Source organism: Lissotriton vulgaris, chromosome 7, assembly GCF_964263255.1.
Source record: "Lissotriton vulgaris chromosome 7, aLisVul1.2, whole genome shotgun sequence".
NCBI lineage: Eukaryota > Metazoa > Chordata > Amphibia > Caudata > Salamandridae > Lissotriton > Lissotriton vulgaris.
The window spans coordinates 1,614,639,161-1,614,660,695 of record NC_141695.1 but is presented as its reverse complement, the minus strand read 5'-3'; the positions used below and the strand labels follow the sequence as shown (position 1 = coordinate 1,614,660,695).

Genomic DNA, 21,535 nt, shown 5'->3' with positions numbered 1-21,535 from the left:
AGGTATGAAAAATCACTCTGATAACGGTACCCCAAGTACCACACCATGATTTCTTTAACATGCATTGGCTAATATCATGTGAAAGTGTACAAGGAACTGAACCCCCATTGTGAAGCATCAAACATAAGCAAACTATGACTTGTTCCACATCCATATTGGTTTGTTCCAAAGGTTACAAGACACATAGCCGGCTCGCTGGTGGAGCACCACCATGCCAAAAGGTCTCACCTTTCACACTAAATCACTCACACTCAGCCACCATTCCGAACAAAGGAGGAGCCAGAAAATGAAAATAGCCCCACTTAGAACTAAAGCATTGATGCCATCAAGCAAGCAAAGCAAGAGATTCAAACCCGCCTTAGAACAGCTTCATTGTCTCCTACTTCCATCCATTCATCCATCCATCCATTCACCCACTCTGAAATCTATTCGTCCACTACCATTCACCCATCAATTCTGCCACCCATTCATTCACTTTGCCTTCCATCCATGAATCTACTCTGCCATCCATCAATCCACTCTGCCACACATCTATCCATTCTGCCATCCATCCATTTATTCTGCCATCCATTCTATCATTCAGTTATATATCCTTCATCCATCCACTCTGCCATTTATCCATTCATCAACTCTTCCACCATCCTTCATCAATTCACTATGCCATCCATGCATCCACCCATCCATTTATCCACTCTGACATTCATCCGTCCATTCATTCACTTTCCCAACCATGCATTCACTCTGCAAACCATCCATTCTGCCATCCAGCTATTCACTCTGCCATCCATCAAACCAGCCCCCAGCCATTAATCCACCCTACCATTCGTCCTGCCATCCATTCACTCTGACATCTGTTCACTGATCTTTTCACTCACTCGCCCTATCATCCATCCTTTAGTCTGCCATCCTTTTGGCTTTCCATTGATCTATCTTTCCAACACTACTCTGTCATCCTTTCACCTGTTCATCCACCTATCCATTCACTTACCCATCCCTCCCTTTACTCTGCCATCCTTTCACCTGTCCATCCAGCAGTCCATTCACTCACTCATCCATCCACCCATCCCTTTACTGTACCACCCTTTTACCAGACCACCCATCTACCATTTATTCATTCGTTCATCCACTTAATCATCCACATACTCATTCATCCATACTTCCTTCTCTTCACTCTTCCTTCTGATATTCCTTCTTTCCTTCACAGTTCTATTCTCAATACTTTGTTTTTTCTTGCTCCTGCTGCTCTTCTATTGACATTAATGATCAGTCTTTGCCTGCAGAAGATGCAAATAAGGAAGTCCACCCCTGCTATCGTTGCTAAGGCGAAGGATTCACTTCGAACCACAAAAAAGACCAGCCATTGAGTGGCGGCTCATGCCATTTGAATGGGGTGAGGAGTAAAAGGTGTGGGTGAGTATTACATAGCGAGCATACTTTGGAAGGGACAGTCCTGGCACTTCTCAGCACTGCTCCAATGATTTGAATGGGAGAGTACTGGTGCTCTGGGAGAAGGAGTGGCTAATTAACATAATGAAGGTAAATGTGGGAATTAGACACCCACTTTCAGCAGCTATAAGCTATAAACTGCTGGGACCGTGTTAACCATTGTCTGAGGGATGGCCGTGCCGTGGCTGACTGCTTACACTTTCGGTGTTTTGCTAGCATGTTTTGCTTATGAATGTGCAGTGCTACAAGGATGTATGACGTTACAACGCATGCTTTTACCACGCATGCCTTTACAATGCGGCTTTTACAATGCATGCCTTTGAAAACGCATAGTGCTTTGGGGCGCTGGATAGTGAATAGTTTAGTTTACTATTCCAACTCCAATCCCCGTGGATAGTAGGGAAGGAGTTGGATAGTAAATTAAACCGATTCCCTATCCTAGAGCGCCCCCCAGCGCAATCCGTTGTAATGGTTTGCGTTGTAAAAGTTGCGTCGTAAAGGCACTGCGTGGTAAAAGTTGCGTTGTAAAGGATGTTTCTCGTGCTACAAGCCATGCTAAATACAATCTTGAGTAGTTGGATTTTTGGAAATTAAATTGCAGTCGCAATTTAGGCTCTATTTTTAAACGCTTTCATTTTGAAAAGTAAATGTAAGAAAATATGTGCGCAAAACGTAAAGTGGCTTATGGATTACCTTTCAGCCAGTCCACTTCTTTCAAATTAAACTACTGATAACTTTAAAACCATGATGCGCTCCTTTTTAGGTCGAGCATTCGAGACCTCTTGTATATACTTTATTATATACTTATATATTAGTATATAAATATATGTGTATGTACTCTGTGGGCTCTGGCGATCAGCCCTAGGACAAGTCTGCTTCTGTTTAGGGACTATTTCTGTTCAACTACCTCTATTTAACTGTTTTAATAAAAAAAAAATCAGTAGAGGTCAGTAAAATACCAGCATTGCTTACTGCTAAGGGACTTACTTTTTTTATTTTTCTGGCAACTGCCTCTATTTAACTTTCTTTTATAGAAAACGACCAGCAGAGGTCAATAAAATACTAGAATCACTTTAGCATACTCCAGATTCCAGTCCATAGAAATTGTCTTCCACAAGCACCCGTAGACAATAATATTTTTTTCAAATCTTGTGTTTTCAGTGCTATGACTACTGAAGGCCCTGACTTTATATTAAAAACATAGCTTTGGACTATACCATATCCCCCTGAAAGGCAACATTTCTCTCCATGTGTTCCCATATCTGGCGTGTCACACATTTTGGTGCTTACTTTCCGTCATGTTAAAGAACGGTAAATGTTTCAGCACCCATGCTAATGTGCTGTATAGCTAAATACACAGAGGTTGTGTTACGAATCAGTCCATACCAAGTTTCAACCATAAAAGAGAAACATATATGTATTTGTTGAAACAATTGATTTCTGAATTATGGACTGATCTATTATTATTTTCTATATATGTTATTGTGTCATCACACCGTCAGATCATCACTTGTCACTACTATTCACCCAAGCACTTATCTGTTATTTATATATTTATGCCAATTATGTTTTGGACAACCTCCTTCTGATTTTATCAATGACTAATTAATGTCTGACTTTCAAAATAAGAAAATTCTGGTAAAAGTAAAAAATGTGGTGTGTGTGTTCCTTTTTTTCTTTTCTTTCAAAAAAACCTGTTTCTTCCGTTTTTAAAATTTTTAAAAAGTATTTCCAAAATAATATTGTGGAATACTCCAACAGTGTTGTATATTATTGAACCAGACAAAGAAATTGACTTATCTCCCAACAGAACCATTGTCTTTATACAATACTTAGAACCCAGGTTCTGAGGGTCACTGGGCCACCCCATTATATCTAATGGTAAATACATATAAGGTCCCAAAGGTGAGACCGATTGGATTGCAAATGCTTGCTAATGAAAGCAAAAAGTGCATTTGTGCTGCAGGAAAGGGAAATCTTTCTGCCTTCCGAGTTCACAACCCCAGAGTGAAGTGCATGCCACTGCTTTTGTAATATCAAGTTGTCGCATTGTCTTGTAACTTAAATAATGAAAGAGGGATGGCTCTCAAGTAAAGCGCTCCATTGCCCTGGGCTGAGCTTGCACTATATTGTACTGTTTTGTATTGTAGCTGTATTTATATAGAGCTTACTACCCATGACAAAGCATCAAAGCACTTTTCCCCAAGTTGCACGCTACTCTGGAACCCAAAGAGGATTAGTGGTGAATTAATATAGGGATATATGAAATTAATGGGAGCGGTGGACATGTGAGTTTATTATTTGAGTTCAAAATGGTTTGGCGGAGGGATAGAAGAGGGAAGGGTTGCATTTATATAGCACTTGCTACCCCTGATGAGCTGTCTAAACCTGCAAGAACAATTAAGAAGTATGACAAACACCCAACCTTCTTTGCCGTGCATTTTAAATATAATTTAAAGCGAAAAACATCATATTTGGGCTTCCGGACCTGGCCATTGGCGACTTTCCCATGGCCAGTCAGTTTGATCAGTCGGTAGCACTGATTGACTGGTCGCTAGTGATTATAATTTACCTAAGGTACCCCTTATTTCAGTAATTGCTTTGTCTTCAGGGCAGGGGCAGGAATGTTTCTAAGGTCTAATTCAAAAACTCACTTTTACTTAATCCTTCCCAACAGAGTTGGAACAGTACCAAAAATAGGCCCAGGCACCAAATTAAAAGTGTCGCTCGCTAGGGAATTTGATTGCTAAAAAGGAAGAACACATTTGCAAATTAGGCCAGTTTTGAACTTGTAAAGGAACTTTGTGAGGGTATTTTACAAGGTATAGGAGACTCCATTAACTTGTGTTTGATGCAGGCAATGCTTGTGGTAATATCAAGGAAGTCAACAGTAAATACAGACCCACCTGGCCATAAAAGAGGTCCACAAATTGCTAAAAAAAAAAAACACACTGATCTGTCAGACCGGCCCATCGGAAACTGCCTGTTTGCCCTATAGGCCAGCCCAATCCTGCTGAGGAATCGGACGCAGTAAGTTTAAACTCTTCTTCATGACAAAGAAATACATATTTTTAAAGTCTGAAAACACTTCCTATTCTAACATAATGTTTTTTTCAAACTTTTCTTGCCAAATATTTACAAGACTGGGGTCGTGCACTGGCTCCTTTGCTCTCTGTGCCATTTTGATGGCTTACCCACCTAAATGCTGAAATTCATTCCTCTTTCTTGTGGGAAGGGTCGTGGGAGGGATTGAAAGCTAAAAGGCTTTCCTAAAATCCACAGAGTCTGTCCAGCTGGATTCTGTGGGAGAACTTGGTATAGCAGCATGGGACGCTGTGAACTGGATTCTGTGCAATGGCCCACTGAAACTTGAGCTGATACACTGCGCAGAATTCAGTGCTCACCTTATTTATTTATTTGGTGAATTTTTATGAAGCGCGGGCATTACCCGAAGGTGTCAGAGCGCTGTACAATAGAGCTAGTTATGTTACAAGAGAAAAGTGGCACAAAATAGAACATTACAAAGACTAAAAATGAAGGGTACACAAACACAAAATCCAACACAGCACGCAGGGGGGAGGAATGCATAGGAAAAAAATACAAATTTACAATGAAAAGCGAACTTCCAATAGGGGAGAATGAAAGTATTAGTTCTGAAAGTATCTTTGGAAGAGAAGAGATTTTAGATCAGCTATGAAGATCCGGGTAGAGGAGGTGGCACGGAGCTTTGGGGAAAGTGAGTTCCAAATTCTCACCGCATTGCCTGAGAAGGATTGCGCCATCGATCCTTCCCTTTTGAAGACGGGGGGCTGAAGCAGAAGCTTTTCTTAAACAAAATGTTGTGGAAGGGTCCTTATTATGGAAGTACCCTGGGGCGCAACTGGTGTTTGCGCCTGCTTTGCGAGCCCCTGGGTCACTTTGGTATTACAAAAGGGGCCACAGGTGCTTGTGTGTCCCCTTCTGTAATACCATTAGCGCTATAGCACATAAAGCACCAGCACTGTCATCAGAGGGCATTACCTCATTTGCATAGGAGCGTGGCTCCGTGCAAATGAGGGAATCCCTTTGCCTCTGAAATCATGCTGTATTATAGACGTGGATGCAGAGGCAAAGAAGCTCTTAAAAGGTGGCACACTGTCAGCAGTTCACCCCCTGGTGCCTGCCTATAGAGGGACGCAAGCGGGTCCCTTGGACCCCCAGACAACCCCTTGCATATGGGTGCAGTCACTCACTGCTCCCTCCAGCAAAGAGACCTCTAACCCCCTTCAAAGTGCAGTCAGGTGGCTGCCTGCACAGACAAACTTGGAGCGGCTGCTTCACAGCTGCTCAGTTTTTCACTTGAATGTGCTGCCCTGGGGGGTGCGCTGGTTCACAGCTACCCTTGGGGCTGCCCATTCTATGTGATAGAGCGGACTTTCCCTGTTTGCGCCCGGCACACCTGTTTTAAGGTGTGCCGGGTGCAAACGAGGAAAGTGTGCCCTATATGTAAATAGCCCCAGGAGGCTAACACTTTTCCTGGCTGATGGCCGTGCAGGTCTCAGGGATGTTTGATTGTCACCCCGGCAATTTGATAGATTGCAGTCAGGCCGTGAAAAATGTGCCTGCATGTAATCCATAGACTTCAGCAGCACACAAAGAAACATCAAAAACAAGGAGAAATAAAGTATTTCTCCTCGTTCCGCCATGTTAAGACCAGGTTTTCCCTGGTCTTAATTTTAGCACTGCCTCCTATTTATGCCACCCTTGTAAAAAGGGGGCAGCACCAACATCAATGGGTGATGCTGTGAAACACCCACAGCAACACCCATTGCCCAACCCTTTCACAGCAAGTATAGCGGGAAAGGGTGCCTTATTTACAAGGCGGCATTAAGCCACATTAAGTGGCTTAATGCCGCCTTGTAAACAAGATGAAGCCTGTATCGCCACAGGGATGTCAAAAAAGTGACGTCCCTGTAGCGATAGGGGTGTGTAAATCTGCTTTTCCCCTCCAAAGCGCCATCACTCCTTGTGTCAGTTTTTTGCACCTTGAGTTGTCATGGTTTTTTCACAGGCCCAAAGAGAACCCTTTTCACATCTTTCTACCTCCAAGAGATGTTTTTGAGTTGTCTGTCCCTGGGAGCTGAATCACAAAGTGACCCGACCATTTGTGACAGAAGACAATTATCCAAAATGCTGGTTCATTAAATAGCAACAAATCAGGCTTTACTTTTAGATTGGGACCCAGCAGGGTGATAAAACCAATCAAATGGCTTAATGGAACCTGTAATCCTGCCTGAAACTAAACGTATATCTGGTAACTTGGCCCAGTGTGTTAAGAAAATGATGACTTCATCTTGATGACCTGAGGCACGTGTGTGTTGTAACTCTGAGGAATTCTGAACAGACATGCTGTCTCAGTGAGGAAGAAGGAACATGCCCAGTAGCCGGAGAGAACTGTTATGCCATGGCGTAAGCCTAGGGTGAGAAGTAACCGTGTCTCGTGTGCTTTCTCATCTATATACCATCGTGAAAAAGCCACTAAAATGCATTTACAAAAGCCTCTGCCTGTTGCTTTTCCATGCTAGACATTGACCTCATTATTATCTGTAAGGGTCTCTATTTAAATAACTGAGATATTATTGATCCCCTTATGGAGACTCCCAGTTTGTTTTTTACTTGGGAGCCTTATCATACTTCTCCAGTGGATCCCCAAGAATGTAGGTATTCATCTGTAAAATTATCTTTCAACTACAGCCAGTGGTTCTTGAGGTAGAGCACTCTTTTATGTGGGGCCTACATTGCACTGCAATGTTTTGATTGTAATTGGGAAATTGAGAAAGATGAACCATGTAAATCCAGGATCATTCGGCATCAGAAAAACATCCAATCAGAACCAGCAAGTTTCAAAACACTGTCTCTTGAAAGTGTCAGAGTTGCCCAAACTTGATTGTGAGCTAAAGGAGGCTTCAATGCATGCGGCATTCTGGTGCCACATTACCGGCCGGAAGAGAGTGTGAGCAATTCCCAGATCGCCTACAATTTGTGGCTTTTCCATTTGGACACCGCCTAGTTCTCTACAACAGGCGCCTAAAACTCAAGAGCAGTTTAGAAATAGAGGGATGCCAAGATGGCGGTGCTAAAGTGAGGTTATTCCTCATTATATTGTTTATAATTTCATTGATTGAACTTAGAAACATCAACACAGAAGTAAGTATATTACTGTAATGTTTTGTGATGCCAGCAAAGCTGCACACCACGAACAGAGACAGAAGCATATTATATGGCGTGGAACCTAATTTCGAATACTGTTACTCCGTACGCACCATCTAAAACACCAGGGTCTGCCTCCAGTTTGCATTTTGTGGTTTCCCGCTTTAGAATAGCGAGTGCTAGTAGGCGTGTTCCCACAGTGGGACTGTCACTGTAGAAGAGCTCCAGTTCAAAGTAAGAAAATTGCAATCTTCGGGTGAGCTTAAGATACTAATTTATTCAATTTTTTCTCAATTAGTTCCTTTTGGAGTACTCAATGTACTGCCCAAGGAAGCCATTTTGAATCAGTCTGCTTTCAATTTCTGAAGACCTGGGTCTTTGTGACCCAAAGATAAGGTCATCCAGGCCCCTAACCTTTTTTTTTTTAACTGGACAACTGCACAGCGAAGGATCCTCAGCCAGTCAACAGTGTAATTCCAAGGCCATGGGGATCTTTATCGGCAGCCAATTATTGAAAAGGTTTGTGTCCTTTAGGAAAAGTAGGCAATAGGTTTGTACTTAATTTGTGCTCTGGTTGCAGAATATGCAAAAAGAACAGTTGATGGACAGAATGCAGAACAATGTCATTCATTTACCCCAGTACAGAGGTCTCAGCCTAATCCATTGTTGTTTTCTCCCCATGACATTCCAGTTTAGACCCGACCATATGCAAATCAGTCTTGACCCTGTTCTTCATGAGAACAGTTCTGCCCTGAACTGCTAGGCCAGGTCCTCCCTGGACTGAAAACAAGCATCCTAGGACCGGTTTCAGGGTATCACCCCTCATCAATCAGGCTAGCTTGACTCCAGTGGCATGGAGAGCACGGGACCCCTGTCTGGGCATACCTGTCCCACTTGGGGTGACAAATGCAAAAAAACAATTGCTGGACAGAATGCTGAACAATGCCATGCATTCACCCCAGTACAGAGATCTGGGACTAAATCCATTGCTGCAGGATACTGGCACCGACACTCATTTTAAGGACCAGGACTTATGTTTCATCATGAGACTTTCACCCAGAACATGAGAGAGAAAGGCAGAAAATGGAAAAAGGATAGGAAATGGTGACAGAGGGAGGCAGGGGGTTGAAGAAGAACCTGCAAGAGAGAGATAAAGACTAGGAAGTGGAGTGTCTTGGAAGAAAGGAGCATGAGGTGGAGCCAAGACAAGACAGCTTTGTTATTTAGCAATATCTGCGCTGGGCAGCATTGAGTAGCACAAAAGGTGCGCTTCCAAGAAAAAGTTTGAGACCCTTCACTATTTTTATTTGTTTTACAAAATAAATACTGCAATACATGTACCCACTACACTCATCGACGGTCTTTCTGTAGCCAAGCTACAACTATAGGAAACTGAACACATTCGAAAATCCCCAAATAAGTACACGATCCCCAAATACTTTTGCCAAGGCCTGCCAGTATTTTTAGGCTAACAAATAATTTGTTATATTTATTTTTAAAAGAGGTATGAACAGTTGCAGGGCTTTGACTCGGCGTATTTTAAGTCCTGTGGGAAACATTTTAGAGTTAGTAAAATGTGACATAGTTTAGGAACTTCTTATTTAAATGCAGCAAAATGTGATTAAAAAAAACTGGAAAAAAATGTGCTGGGCAAAACCCTAACCATACCCTTTTCCTACGAATAAAAGCAAAATAGGTTTTAAATCTATTTTTCCTTAAATAATAATGGCAAATCCTCTATTTGAGGTAGATGTTCTGTTTTCCCAAAAACAGCACTCTGTAGCAGACACTTGAAAGACGCTGTACTGGCAAAAGAAAAAAATCAACCTTTGTTGCTCTGAACAATAAAAAACATTCACATTCGTCCTGTTCTACTACAAGAATATAAACTTCCACCACCTTTTATTTCCATATCACATTTTATGTAAAAAGTATTCTTCGACAGTATAGTTTTCTTATATTTTGAACAGAAATGCTGTACTTTATTTGTTGACCTTGTCACGCTCAGTTCTTCTTTGTCCAGCATTTCCTTCTGTTGAATCTATCTAATACAGCTCAAGATTTGATGTGGAAGTGGGAGGTTTACATTATATTGCTTAACTCATTGAGTGTGGAAGGTTTTTTTTGTGTGTGGAAGGTTTGAGGTGGGGGTGGAGATATTATAGAGCTTTCATTTTTAAGGTTGGAAAAGATTTGAAAATGGAGTATTTTACATTATATTATTTTCCTAGGAGTGTGGGGAAGATTAGAGGTGGGGAGCGGCAGACATATTGCTGTCCTCTTAAGGTGGAGACGCTTTGAGGTGAGGGTGGTGTCAGACATTATATTGCTTTCCTCCCAGGGTGCAGAAGAGTATAAGTGGAGAAAGGTGTCTGAAACATTGATTTCTGCTTAGAATGTGGCAAGTTTGGGGCAGGGGTGGGCAACAATGGGGCATATTCACAAATAATGGTGCCACGCTGCAAGCAATTTAACAACGACATGCTGCGTCATTTAAAAAACACAGGGATTTGCCATATTCGCAAGAATACAGCGCCCCCTGTGTTTTCCCTTTAGCCAGTGCTAAAATAAGCTGCCTAGCTCCAACACATAGGGTAACTGGGCCTACTAGGGATTTTATTTATGTTCAGTGAAGCTAATTATGCAAAACTACTTTGTGGTTAAGTCCCGAATGGTAACTAACCTTTGATAAATCAGAAACATCAATTTGCTCATTTATATCTTACTTAATATATCATAAACAATTTAAAACACAGGTGTAGGTTTCTACATTTCGTATTCATTTAATGGAGGTAAACAAAAAAGGGGATACAAATTGTGGTAACAAAAACATGACAGAGGCAAACAAACCTTTTACAGAAATTTTAGCCTTCAAATCATTTGTGCTACCATCTATTTTAAACCTATAACAACAGGAAAAGAATCTAATAGAACAAAAAAAAATTCCTGCCAAATTAAATCAATGAAAAAAATAGATGAGCTTGTGGACGTTTCAGTCTAGATGGCATGAGTCCGTTAGACCATCTTCAGGACAGTGAAAGGAGATTTACAATTGACCCATAAAGCTGGTCAAGTATATATGTATGCTTGGGTGAATTCTCAAGCTGGCCATGTACATGCCGTCTGTTAACGCAGCAGTAATTCAAGAGGAGCAGTGCCCCGTACATGTCGCTCGATTGAACTGAGTGTCAGCACAAGCAAATCCTGAGAGATTGCTTTTATTGAATGGCCAGCTTGGATATTCACCCAAGCATACTGAACAAGTTACTGTTCCGGTGTTAGCAACCTGGAACTTTTATACATACAGTGAAGTATCTGGTTCTTGATATATGCTTGACCAGCTTTATGGGTCAATTGTAAATCTCCTTTCACCATCGTGAAGATGCAGAATACAGCACACATTGGAAGAGCAAAAACTAAGAGAAATAAAAGTATTTCTCCTCGTTGGGCGACTGTAACGTCTGATGATTTTCAGTGTGTCCGTTTTTGGCACTGCCTCAGATTAACACATCTTTGTATATCTGGGGCAGCGTCAAAAAGCAATGGGTGTTGCGGTGGAACACCCACAGCAACACCCATTGCACGCCCCTTTCACGCAGATACATCCATGAAAGGGTACAATATTTACAAAGAGGTGTTAAGCAATGCAAAGTGGCTTAATGCCAATTTGTATATATGGAGCAGGGCATTGAGCCACCTAAGCATCGTAAAAAGTGATGCTGCAGTGGCCCTTGTAAAAATGCCTCAATATATTGCTTCTTACATAGGATGGGGAAGTTTTGAGGTGGTGGTAGCTGACTTTATGTTGCTTTCCTCCTAGGGTGGGGTTGATTTGAGCGTGGGTGGGTGTCTGAAATATTGCTTTCTCTCAAGATGAGGAAGATTTGAGATGGGGGTGACTACCAATATGTTGCTTTTATCTCTGAGTGGGGAAGATTTGAGGTGGGGGAGGTAAATTGTTTTCATTTTAGTTTGAAGGAAGTTTTCAAGGGAGGGGTTTTGTGTTGCTTTTATACTTCTCTGTTTATAAGGAAGGTTAAAAACACTGGGGATACAGATACCCTCACCACTACATTCAGCAAGCCTGTGGGGCTCACTTACCAAGCGTAAGATTAAACCTCCTGAGTGGTCTTATGGTAGTGCGCAACGGCCCCCTGATGTCACTTTACATCCCGCTTGTAGGTTTGGGGCACTTGTCATCTTGGGGTGCACTACCACGATGATGTGTGTCTTTCATTTGAGGTGCACTGTTAATATGAACGTTTATTATCTGTTTGGGGTCTTATATAGCCATGCTCCGAGTTTAGACTCTCAGGTTCCCACTTGCATTGCCAGTATGTTAAAAAGAGTTATACTCATGCCATTATGTTCTTAAAAGTGTAGGGTGCACTTCTGGGAGTAGTGTTTTGTTTAGTTAGGTTAGCTGCTCTTGAGGTGCACTTTGGTATGGATCATTCCATAGATGTTGAACAGCATTGATGGTGGATGGGGAATTTCTTCAATTACAATCCCTTGTTAGAAAGGGGCACGAGTATTGAAGCACACTAACTGAATAAAGTGTTATTTTCAGGATGGTATTCACTGTCATTAAAGTTTTGGGATTTCTATTAAGAAGTTGGTGTCTTAGTACAGATACATAAGGAGTTAATCTAAGCTGACCATTTCCTCTATTGAATTTCAGATGACGAGCTGAAAGTGTCTCGAACAACGCTAAGGATTCGCATCCTAGATGTAAACGACAATCCACCAGAGTTAGCCACACCATACGAGGCTTCTGTGTGTGAAGACGCCGTCCCTGGGCAGGTAAGAAAGAAGGCTTAGCAGGCCGCAACGTGTCGGTGCTAGCTTATGGGCTAGTGCAGGTTTGCATGCCTACCAGAGCACATTACACAGGAAATCGGCCAGTGATGCCTCAGGAAGCAAGAGCTAGAAGGTCTGGTAAAGGTCTCCTACACAATACGTTTTAGACAAGTACTTGGACAATCCTCTCTCAGGAAAAAAAATGAGACACAAGCTAGAGCAACTATACAAAACAGAGCTTAAAATGACCTCTGTCTCTTAAACGAGTTGAACTCTGTCACCTGCCTTAAACCAGTATATAACAAGATCTGTGCCTCAAGCAAACAGGACAAGATATCTGGCAAGTGTTCCACAGAAAGTGTGAATGAAACAAAGAAGAGAGGGGTTCCTAGGGAAAATAAAATAGACTGACTGGTAAACATGTATGTGCCTATGAAATGTAAAACATCAAACCAATCTATGAGAAGCATTCAAGAGCAATTATTTCAACACACTGAAACAAAACAAAATAAATGAAAGTACAGGCGAACAAAACTATTGATGTTACAATCACTTGGTGTAAATTAAATTCCAGACAAAAAGGTGCTTGACTACGTTTTCATTGGGTTCGGAGAAAGCAATAGACAGTCCCCCGTCCAGTGTGTTAGTTGTACACCATTTTTCACAGTCCATTTGTAAGACAGATGTGCCTAAACTCCATTCTCAATTCAGCAACATGGAGAGATTGCCATAGCGACCTAGAATATGACCAGTGATGGTTGATCTATAAGCAGGTAGTGGAGGATGGATCAACATTTCTGTCTCATAATGTACTGAACACAGAGATCATCCTCTATTCATAAAAAAAGGGTTTGGACAAAAAACTGTAAAAACACACCATCCAGCTGGAGATAAAACGGACTGGGAATATTCTATGAAAGAGGTGAGTGGAACTTAGTCTACAAAATGGTGCAAGACCTAAATACTATAAGCCTGAAACCAAAATAACCTCTACTCACTAATGTGATTAGTGAAATAACCTGTAGAAAGGTCCTGAATTTACATGGAGAAGCCAGGCAATGGCTGAAGTAAAGTTAAATGACCACTAGGATCTGGTAGTCCACAATCAACCAACTTAATTCTGTGCCTCTGGGTGTGAATTGCAGTGTTTCAATGGAGGTGGCTGCATGAAAGAGTGTTAGAGGTGACGAATGGGACAAGAGCTTGGCCTAATTTTTTAGATACTGATTGGACTGATCTTAATGATCTGAGTGGTAACTGATTTAGGGAGCCGCTTGTTATAGACCGGCAGGTGTGGCTCCTTCGGAATGGTCGGAGGAGCGTTGCACACTGGTTCAGAGCCAGCAGCTGAAAAATAACTCTTTCTCTTACTATCTGAGCCAGTGTATGCAGGGAGGGACTTGTAAGTGCGCATGTCATTTTGGCCAGCCAGAATAACATGTAAACGTTGCTTTCTACAACCCCGCTGTATTATACAGCTGGGTTGAAGGAAAAGCACAGACTCACTGCGCCTGCGCGAGTGTCTTTTCATCCCGCTCTGGCCAAATCCCACACTGCTCTCATGCTTGGGAGCAGTGAAGGAATTGGATGGGGAGTCCTTGATGCTGCCCCAGGGACTGCTGGGAGCAACAGAGCAGAGAAGCAGCAAGAGGCAATGTGACCGTCATCATGAGGTAAACTTTGGTTTCTATTTAATAATCCCCTGTGCGCTCTTCCCTCCCCCTCATGCCCTCTCCATCCACCCCCCACACTTTTAAATGATATCGGCCCGCCACTTGAGACAGGTAGATAAGCTTGAACTACCAATTCTTAACCCCTCCCACGCTCATGACGAGCTGAGCTCCTCACTGCCGTTAGAACATTCGCATTCGGGGCTAATTCCCCCTCTGTGCTGAACGTTCTATGAAAACGGGTGTGGCCGGGATGAGCTCAGCTCGTCATGAGCACACAAGAACCGTGGCTCATAACGAGCTGAGCTCGTCATGAGCACCGGACGCTGTGCGGGCCCCCCAGCACAGCGGGGGAATCAGCCCCGCAGTGAAGGGGTTAAAGGGTAGTGGCGGCCAATACTTAGAGAACTTTAGATGAGCTTTCCACTTTGACATGCAAGAAATTGGGATCTCAATGTGCAGGAATTATTTTAAGCATAGTTCAAAACTTCAAACATAAGCAAGGCTATCGTTGTGCTTGGGAGTTATAATTCCAAGAGCTGGATGGCCTTCGGTGGCGGGCTCTGGTCTAAGAAGTTCAAAGATGCTCGAAATCCTGGACTTTTTTTGATAGTATTTTTGCACAAACCCCATTGTTTGTCATTTCCATAACTTGTACTTTGTTACCTGTAAGAGCTGAAGATGATGAATTATTCTTAAAGGAGTCCGGTCACCAATCTGCAGTCATTATAGTTAAAAATTCATGTTTCGATGAAAGCACTTCTCTCTAAACGTGCTTTGCAAAATATCTGGAAGCTAAACCCGAAGTCAATCCAAAAATCTGCAGCTTTTACTCTTTGTGGATTTCAGAGCTTTGATTGTTCCTTTTCAACTCAGGGGCACCAAAATTGGCTTTTAGCGAGAATGCGTATCCACTTTAAGGTACTCTGCATTGTGCAACTGACTCTTTAAATCCTGATTGCTAAATCAAATGCCTCTTTTTGTGCAAGCGGAGCTGGTATACTATATTTCATCTCACAAACTGTGCTCATTTGTACCTGGCCTTATGACCATACCTTGTTTAAAGAGGGTTTGTTCTGGTGGCAACTCATTTTGATTTCACGTCCCCATTCTGTGGAATAGTCTTCCTTACGTCCTCAACAGCAAAGCATGACAATTTCAGATAAACTTGAAGATCTGGATGTTTAAGACATTAACTCTCCTTTATCTTTTGCCTACTAGTATTTTTCTCCAGGTAAAATGTAAATGTAAATTGATACTTGTATAGCGCACTACTCACCCGCAAGGGCCTCAAGGCGCCTGTACGAATACCGCTGTGGAACCCATCCTGGCTTTCCCTGTGAGGCGTCCACTCCTGGACACCCCCAAGGTGGAGGCCAGGCATCCTTAGCATTGTGGGGTCCGTTGTGGAGATTAAGCAAGCTATTGCCCAGAGTTGCAGAGTGGGACTCCATGATTGGAATAGGCACCGAGGCGAGAATTATCAGGTCCATGGAATTTTGAGCCCAAGACCCGCTGAGGCGGGGAATTGAACCCTGGTTCCGGGCTAGATCTCTGCATCAGGGTCTGCCGCTCTAACCATTGAGCCACACTAACATTGAGTCAACCGTTTATGGTCAGAGAACTTTCTATTAAATGATCATAGCTATCTTAGCTTAGCAGATATAACTAATAAAGTGCATGTATATGAAATAAACTCAGTGCTGTGTGGTATGTTAGCATAAGATGAGGTTAGACATCTCTTCTTAGAGAGAGAACGAGTTGTCTTGCAGCGACAAAAATCTTGGTATCCATTCTTGGAGTAGTCAATAAAAGGAGCAGGGGCTGTCTCTGACTTTGGTGTGGTGGAGGCAGAAACAACTACTAGAAGGTTAGAAGGAAGGAGACCAGGAAGGCCTTGACTTAATACTTTCCTTTCAAGAACCTTCACAGTCCAATTTCAATCCAATTCCCCAGAGTTGTCAATGAAGAGGAAAGGGATGTGTTGATAAGTCTTGTCAATGTCCATTGAGCTGTCTGTAATTTTTAAGAAAAAGAGGGCTGTTGTAAAAGGACTTGTGCACTCTACTCAGAATTCTAAAATCAGCATACTGAGGGCCACAGAGCTAGGATAGTACAGGTGAAGCAGAGGTCATATTATTCTTACTTTCAGAAATGTTAAGAAACTTTCAGCAGAATCCTTCAGCTTCTGGGAGCAAGAAAGCAGACATTTAGAAAATTCAACATAGCCACCATTTTGAATACTCAACAATGGACTAGACCATTGGTGAGGACAGCACAACTTGTTTGGAGATAAGGAATAGGCTCTTAGAGACTATAAAATTAAAAGTGAAGAGATGGGGCTCATTGGAGAGCTGCCTATCAAGTAGGGCTCCCAGATTCCTCAGACGAGGAGAAAAAAAGAGGCATTGTTTGAAATTAGAAGGCCAGTCATGGGGGTCGGATGGGTGTCTACTACAAGAATCTTATTCTTAGATAGTTTTAGCTGTAGGTATTTAAAATGTATCCATCAGTCTATCACTCAGATGCCTTTTGTTGAATTGAATTGAATAAAAAACTTATATTGCACGACTTTGCCAAAAGGCATCAAGGCGCCTAAAAAAAAGATCATAAAAGACAAATCCCAAAACTAAGGGTAATCTTTGGCAAAAAGTCAGGTCTTCAAGGCCTTTCTAAAAAATGAATCGATGGCAGAGTCCTAATATCACAGGGTACAGTATTCCACCATCTAGGAGCAAGGCTGGAAAAAGCTCTACCTCCCCACTTGGCTCTTCGAACTCGGGGGACTGATAGAAGAAGCTTCTTTGAGGAACGAAGGTTTCTGGAAGGAGCATAGTGAATCAACAGATCTTTTATTCCTCCTATCTCTTTTCTGGACAAGGCCCCATGTACCAAACAGAGAACCTTAAAAGAGATCCTGCCTTCAATTGGAAGCCAATGCAAGGATTTCCATGCGGCAGTAGCTGATGACCTCCTGGGCAAGTCCAGTACAAACTTAGCCACGGCGTTCTGCACAACTTGTAATCGTTGTAACAAGCACTTATTTATTCCAGCATATAGAGCATTGCAATATTCAAGCCGAGAGGCTATCAATGCAACCACAATTTGCTTACGGGCTTGTGCGGACATATAGTGCTTGATCTTCCGCAGGATCCTAATGATGCCCCAGCAAGTAGAGATTGTCCTATTGACTTGATGACCCATCGCAAGGGCCGGATCGATCATGACCCCCAGGTTTCGTGCCAAGAGGGTAGGCACAGGGCAAGTCCCCAGAGATAAGGGCCACCATTCCGTCGACCAGATGTCATCCTTCCCACCGAACACGAGGATCTCCGTCTTCTCGCCGTTCAGCCTCAATGAATTGTCAATCATCCATTGAGCAACTGCCTCCATACAGTGTCCAAAATTGAAGGCAGAAGAGCTGACGGACTGGGCGAGAGACAGAAAGATCTGGGTGTCATCGGCGTAGGAGATTACCTCTAACCCGAACGATCTAATGAGCCTGGCCAGTGGGATCACATAGATGTTGAACAGGGTCGGACTTAACGCCGACCCCTGTGGGACCCCATACTTGGCCAGCAGGGATTATGCAGCTTCCTGACTAGTGCTGAAGAATATTTCATCCAGAATTGAGTACTATCAGGATATTATAGAGTGCTAAATGAAAATGTGTGTAATCAGGGCTATTAGAGACAACAGGTAGATATAAATAATATGCTATTGTAGTCTCATGGGGACCCACACCTCAGTATATCACACCCAGATGTAAATGAGAAAGAGGTAACTAGAGCACAAAAAGTGCTTATAGAGAAGATCGATTCCTTGGCAAAACAGTGCCAGCAATCCTGCCTGTCTGTCAGCTTGCTGAGCAGTCTTAAATTGAACCAATGGTTGTAGGAGGGGCCCATTGGCCCTGTTATTTGGGGACCAGCACTTATTTATCCTCACCAGACATTGATCCAGAGTAAGAGGGAGAAAAACACAAAAGCAAAGAATGAATAAAAGAGAAATATGGAAAATCAGTGATAAACAGAGAAAGTGAGGATGAAAAAGAACCTGCAAGAGTTTAAATATAGAGGCAGGGAGTGGCTGGAGGTGGATTAAAGAGTCATGAGGTCGAATCAAGACTACTCAGCCTTGAATTCAGTACCCCAACTTTCGATAGCACTAGCCTCTTACTATAACTTTATCCTCCCCCTACCTTTTATCCTGTTACACATTTAGCACTGCTGCTGAGCATGATGATGTGGTCAAAAAGTCAAAGGGTGCATCTGAAGTGAAAAGGTGAATGTGGTGGTACAGTCTGGGTCCACCTCTTGCCTCAGGTCAATTAGGTTCACCTTGAGTTGGCGCCTTCCCTCTATCAGACCTAATCTCAGCCTCGACAGAAGAGTATGCCATTATCATCCACTTCTTATTGATCAACAATGATTAAGCTATTTCTTGAAGAGAGACAAGTACATTAACCCATTTCTAGGGCGTGGGAGCTGTGTTTGTGAAATCATTTCTTAGAAGGGGGTTATTGGGCTTGGCTAGCATTTCATTTAGAGTGCAGAAGCATTGACTGCTGTTTGTGTAAGAGGGGTTGTTTCGTTTTTGATTTTGTTTCTTATCCAGTAATAGTTATGTTATTATTTATTTTTAAAGCACACCTTACAGCAAAGCTTTTTGCCACTACCGAATGCCAAAATAAATATTTCCCGCTTTCTTTGCCTCTTAGATTTGTAGAAGGAAGAGAAGATTAATATAAATGCCTTTGTTACACACCAATTTATCAGTGGTAGGGCATTGGCTTCAAACTATGAGACAGATGCTATCACCCAAAGAGGTGAAATGTGTGGCTGTCCATAAGTCATCTGTTTGAAGGGGTATATGGGGCATGTTCCAGGACATTTTAGGATACCCACCACCTATTCTTTGATTTCGATTAGAGTTCAAAATATCTATCGCTTTCCTTAGTTTTTGTTGCAGGTTTGAAACCAGTCAGGTGTTATCAGCATACATTTGATTTGTGGACCCCCACCTGTTGGAAAAAGATGGATGAGTGGTCACATGCCAATGTTAAATAAAAGGGTTATATGTTATAGAGCTGTGTGAATTTGCCTATTTTTTCTCAGGGAATTTTACAAAATCCCTTGAAAATTTCGACATAATATGCAAAATTGCACTTTCATTGCAAAATGTGACTTGCGAGTATCTCACGTGTAATTTGTTTAAACGAATGCGCAGGTCGCTAAAAAGACTCTTGAGATTATCAACAGGAGACTGGTTCAAGCAAACACTGTCTCTAGGTGAAGCATTTTCTGTCTGCATTAGCCTCCTACTGGCATTTTGAAAGATTTTGTTATGTGAGGTGCATGTTAGCTTGAAAACTGAAATGCAGTATTTGGAGAAATGTTACAAACTTTGCATAGTTTGTCAAAATAATTCAATTTGGTCCTGGCCTAGATAGAGTTGATCCAGGCAGGACACCATAGTTTACTTTCTAATGATGAGTATTGAAAGGTGAACGACTGACTGACTGGGTTAAAGCCTTACAATCTGCTACACTAAGCTTCGAGTTCATGTGGTATGGCCAATGGCGGCAAATTAACTCCTCCACACCACCACTCACTTCCTCTCAGGCAATCATCTATAATAGGTAAGATATCCAATTCAGTGTTTGTTCCATGTCTAAAACCTGCTTCTAAAGGGTTGTGTCTATTGGCAAGTTCCTGGATGTGTACAAAAAATGTATTCTCAATGAATTTCGAAACAAAGGAGAAAAATGAACTGAAAGTTAGTAAGATCATTCAGATCAAATGCTAGTTATCTTTTACTGAGGTTTTATCTTGTCCCCTTTCACTTTCTCTGTCATTCTCGTTTACAAGATCATGAATTTCGTAGGCTACCAGGAATATATGACGTTACAATGCATGCAATTACAACGCATGCTTTTTCAACACAGTCTTTACATCGCAACTACCATTACATTGCATGATTTTACAACGCATGCCATTACAACGCATCTTTTAAAACTACCATTACAACAAATTCAATTACAATGCATACCATTACATTGCATACCATTACAATCCATAATACTTTTAGGGCAACAGTAGGGTAAGTGTTTGATAGTGTAGGGGTCAAAATTACTATTAAAACTCCAGTCAGTGCAACAGTAGGGTAAGTGTTGGATAGTGTATGGGTAAAAAATTACTAAGTGTTGGATAGTGTAGGGGTAAAAATTACTATTCCCACTCCAGTGAGTGCAACTGTAGGTAAAGTGTTGGATAGTGTAGGGGTAAAAATTACTCTTCCCATGTACCCCAAAACCCATACCCACCCTAATACGGAAAAAATCGCCATTACTTACCTTATAATGCGTTGTAATGGTTTGCATTGTAATGGTATGCGTTGAAATGGCATGCGTTAGAATGGTATGCATTGTAATGGCATGCGTTGTAGTGACATGTGATGTAATGGCAGTTGAATTGTAACAGTTGCATTGTAAAGCTAGGTTGTTGTAATTTCGGCGTTGTTATAGATGTTTCCCGCTACCAGCTGCTTTAAAAACCTATTGGGCATGGATACAAAGGGCAACAAATTCTTAGAGAACAGTTTTTGAGCCTGGATAGTGTTTGAGCTTGAACAGTTGTATCTAGGTAAGTTGAAATGAAAAAATAGGGTCCGATTTATATGTTGACCGAGAGGCAATCCCATTGCAATGGCGATGGAGTTCCCTCCCTGCTATCCTGGCTGATGAGGGGTGAAACCCTGAAACCGGTCCTAGGATGCTTGTTTCCAGTCCAGGGAGGACCTGGCCTGGCAGTTCAGGCTAGACTGTTCCTATTGGGTTCAGGGTCAAGACTGATTTGGATTTGGCTGGGTTCAAACTGGAATGGCAAGGTGAGCAAAAAAATATGGATTTAGGCCCAGATCTCTGTACTGGGGTGAATGTATAGCATTGTTCTGCATTCTGTCCATCCGTTGTTCTTTTTGCATACGTCACCCCAAGTGGGATGGGTATGCCCAGATTTGGGTCCTGTGCTTTCCATGCCACTGGAGTCAAGCTATCCTGGTTGATGAGATGTGAAACCCCGAAATAGTCCTAGGATGCTTGTTTCCAGTCCAGGTAGGACCTGGCCTGACCTTTCGAGCTGGACTGTTTCCATTGGGTGCAGGGTCAAGACTGATTTGCATATGGCTGGGTACAAACTGGAATGGCATGGTGAGCAGAAAAATTATGGATTTAGACCCAGATCTCTGTACAGGGGTGAATGTATGACATTGATCTACATTCTGTCCATCAATTGTTCTTTTTATTCTTTTTGCAGTTCCCTCCCTGCTAACACAATGGTCCACCTACCTAATTTTGATGCAGGCGAACCTGGTATTTGGCCACGGCAGTGATTTCTTTGCCACTGCCATGATCAAACTTCTCCACCGCC

At 42.3% G+C, this 21,535-nt stretch overlaps 1 protein-coding gene across 1 annotated transcript in view; it reads left to right on the top strand.

Moving 5' to 3' along the window:
* The window catches only part of CDH22 (cadherin 22), a 1,063,019-nt gene that overhangs the window by 935,828 nt on the left and 105,656 nt on the right, over positions 1-21,535 (top strand). Inside the window, exon 8 of the mRNA XM_086932547.1 lies at positions 12,317-12,438. Coding sequence (XP_086788673.1) covers positions 12,317-12,438 — 122 coding nt within the window. The remainder of the gene's footprint in view (positions 1-12,316; positions 12,439-21,535) is intronic.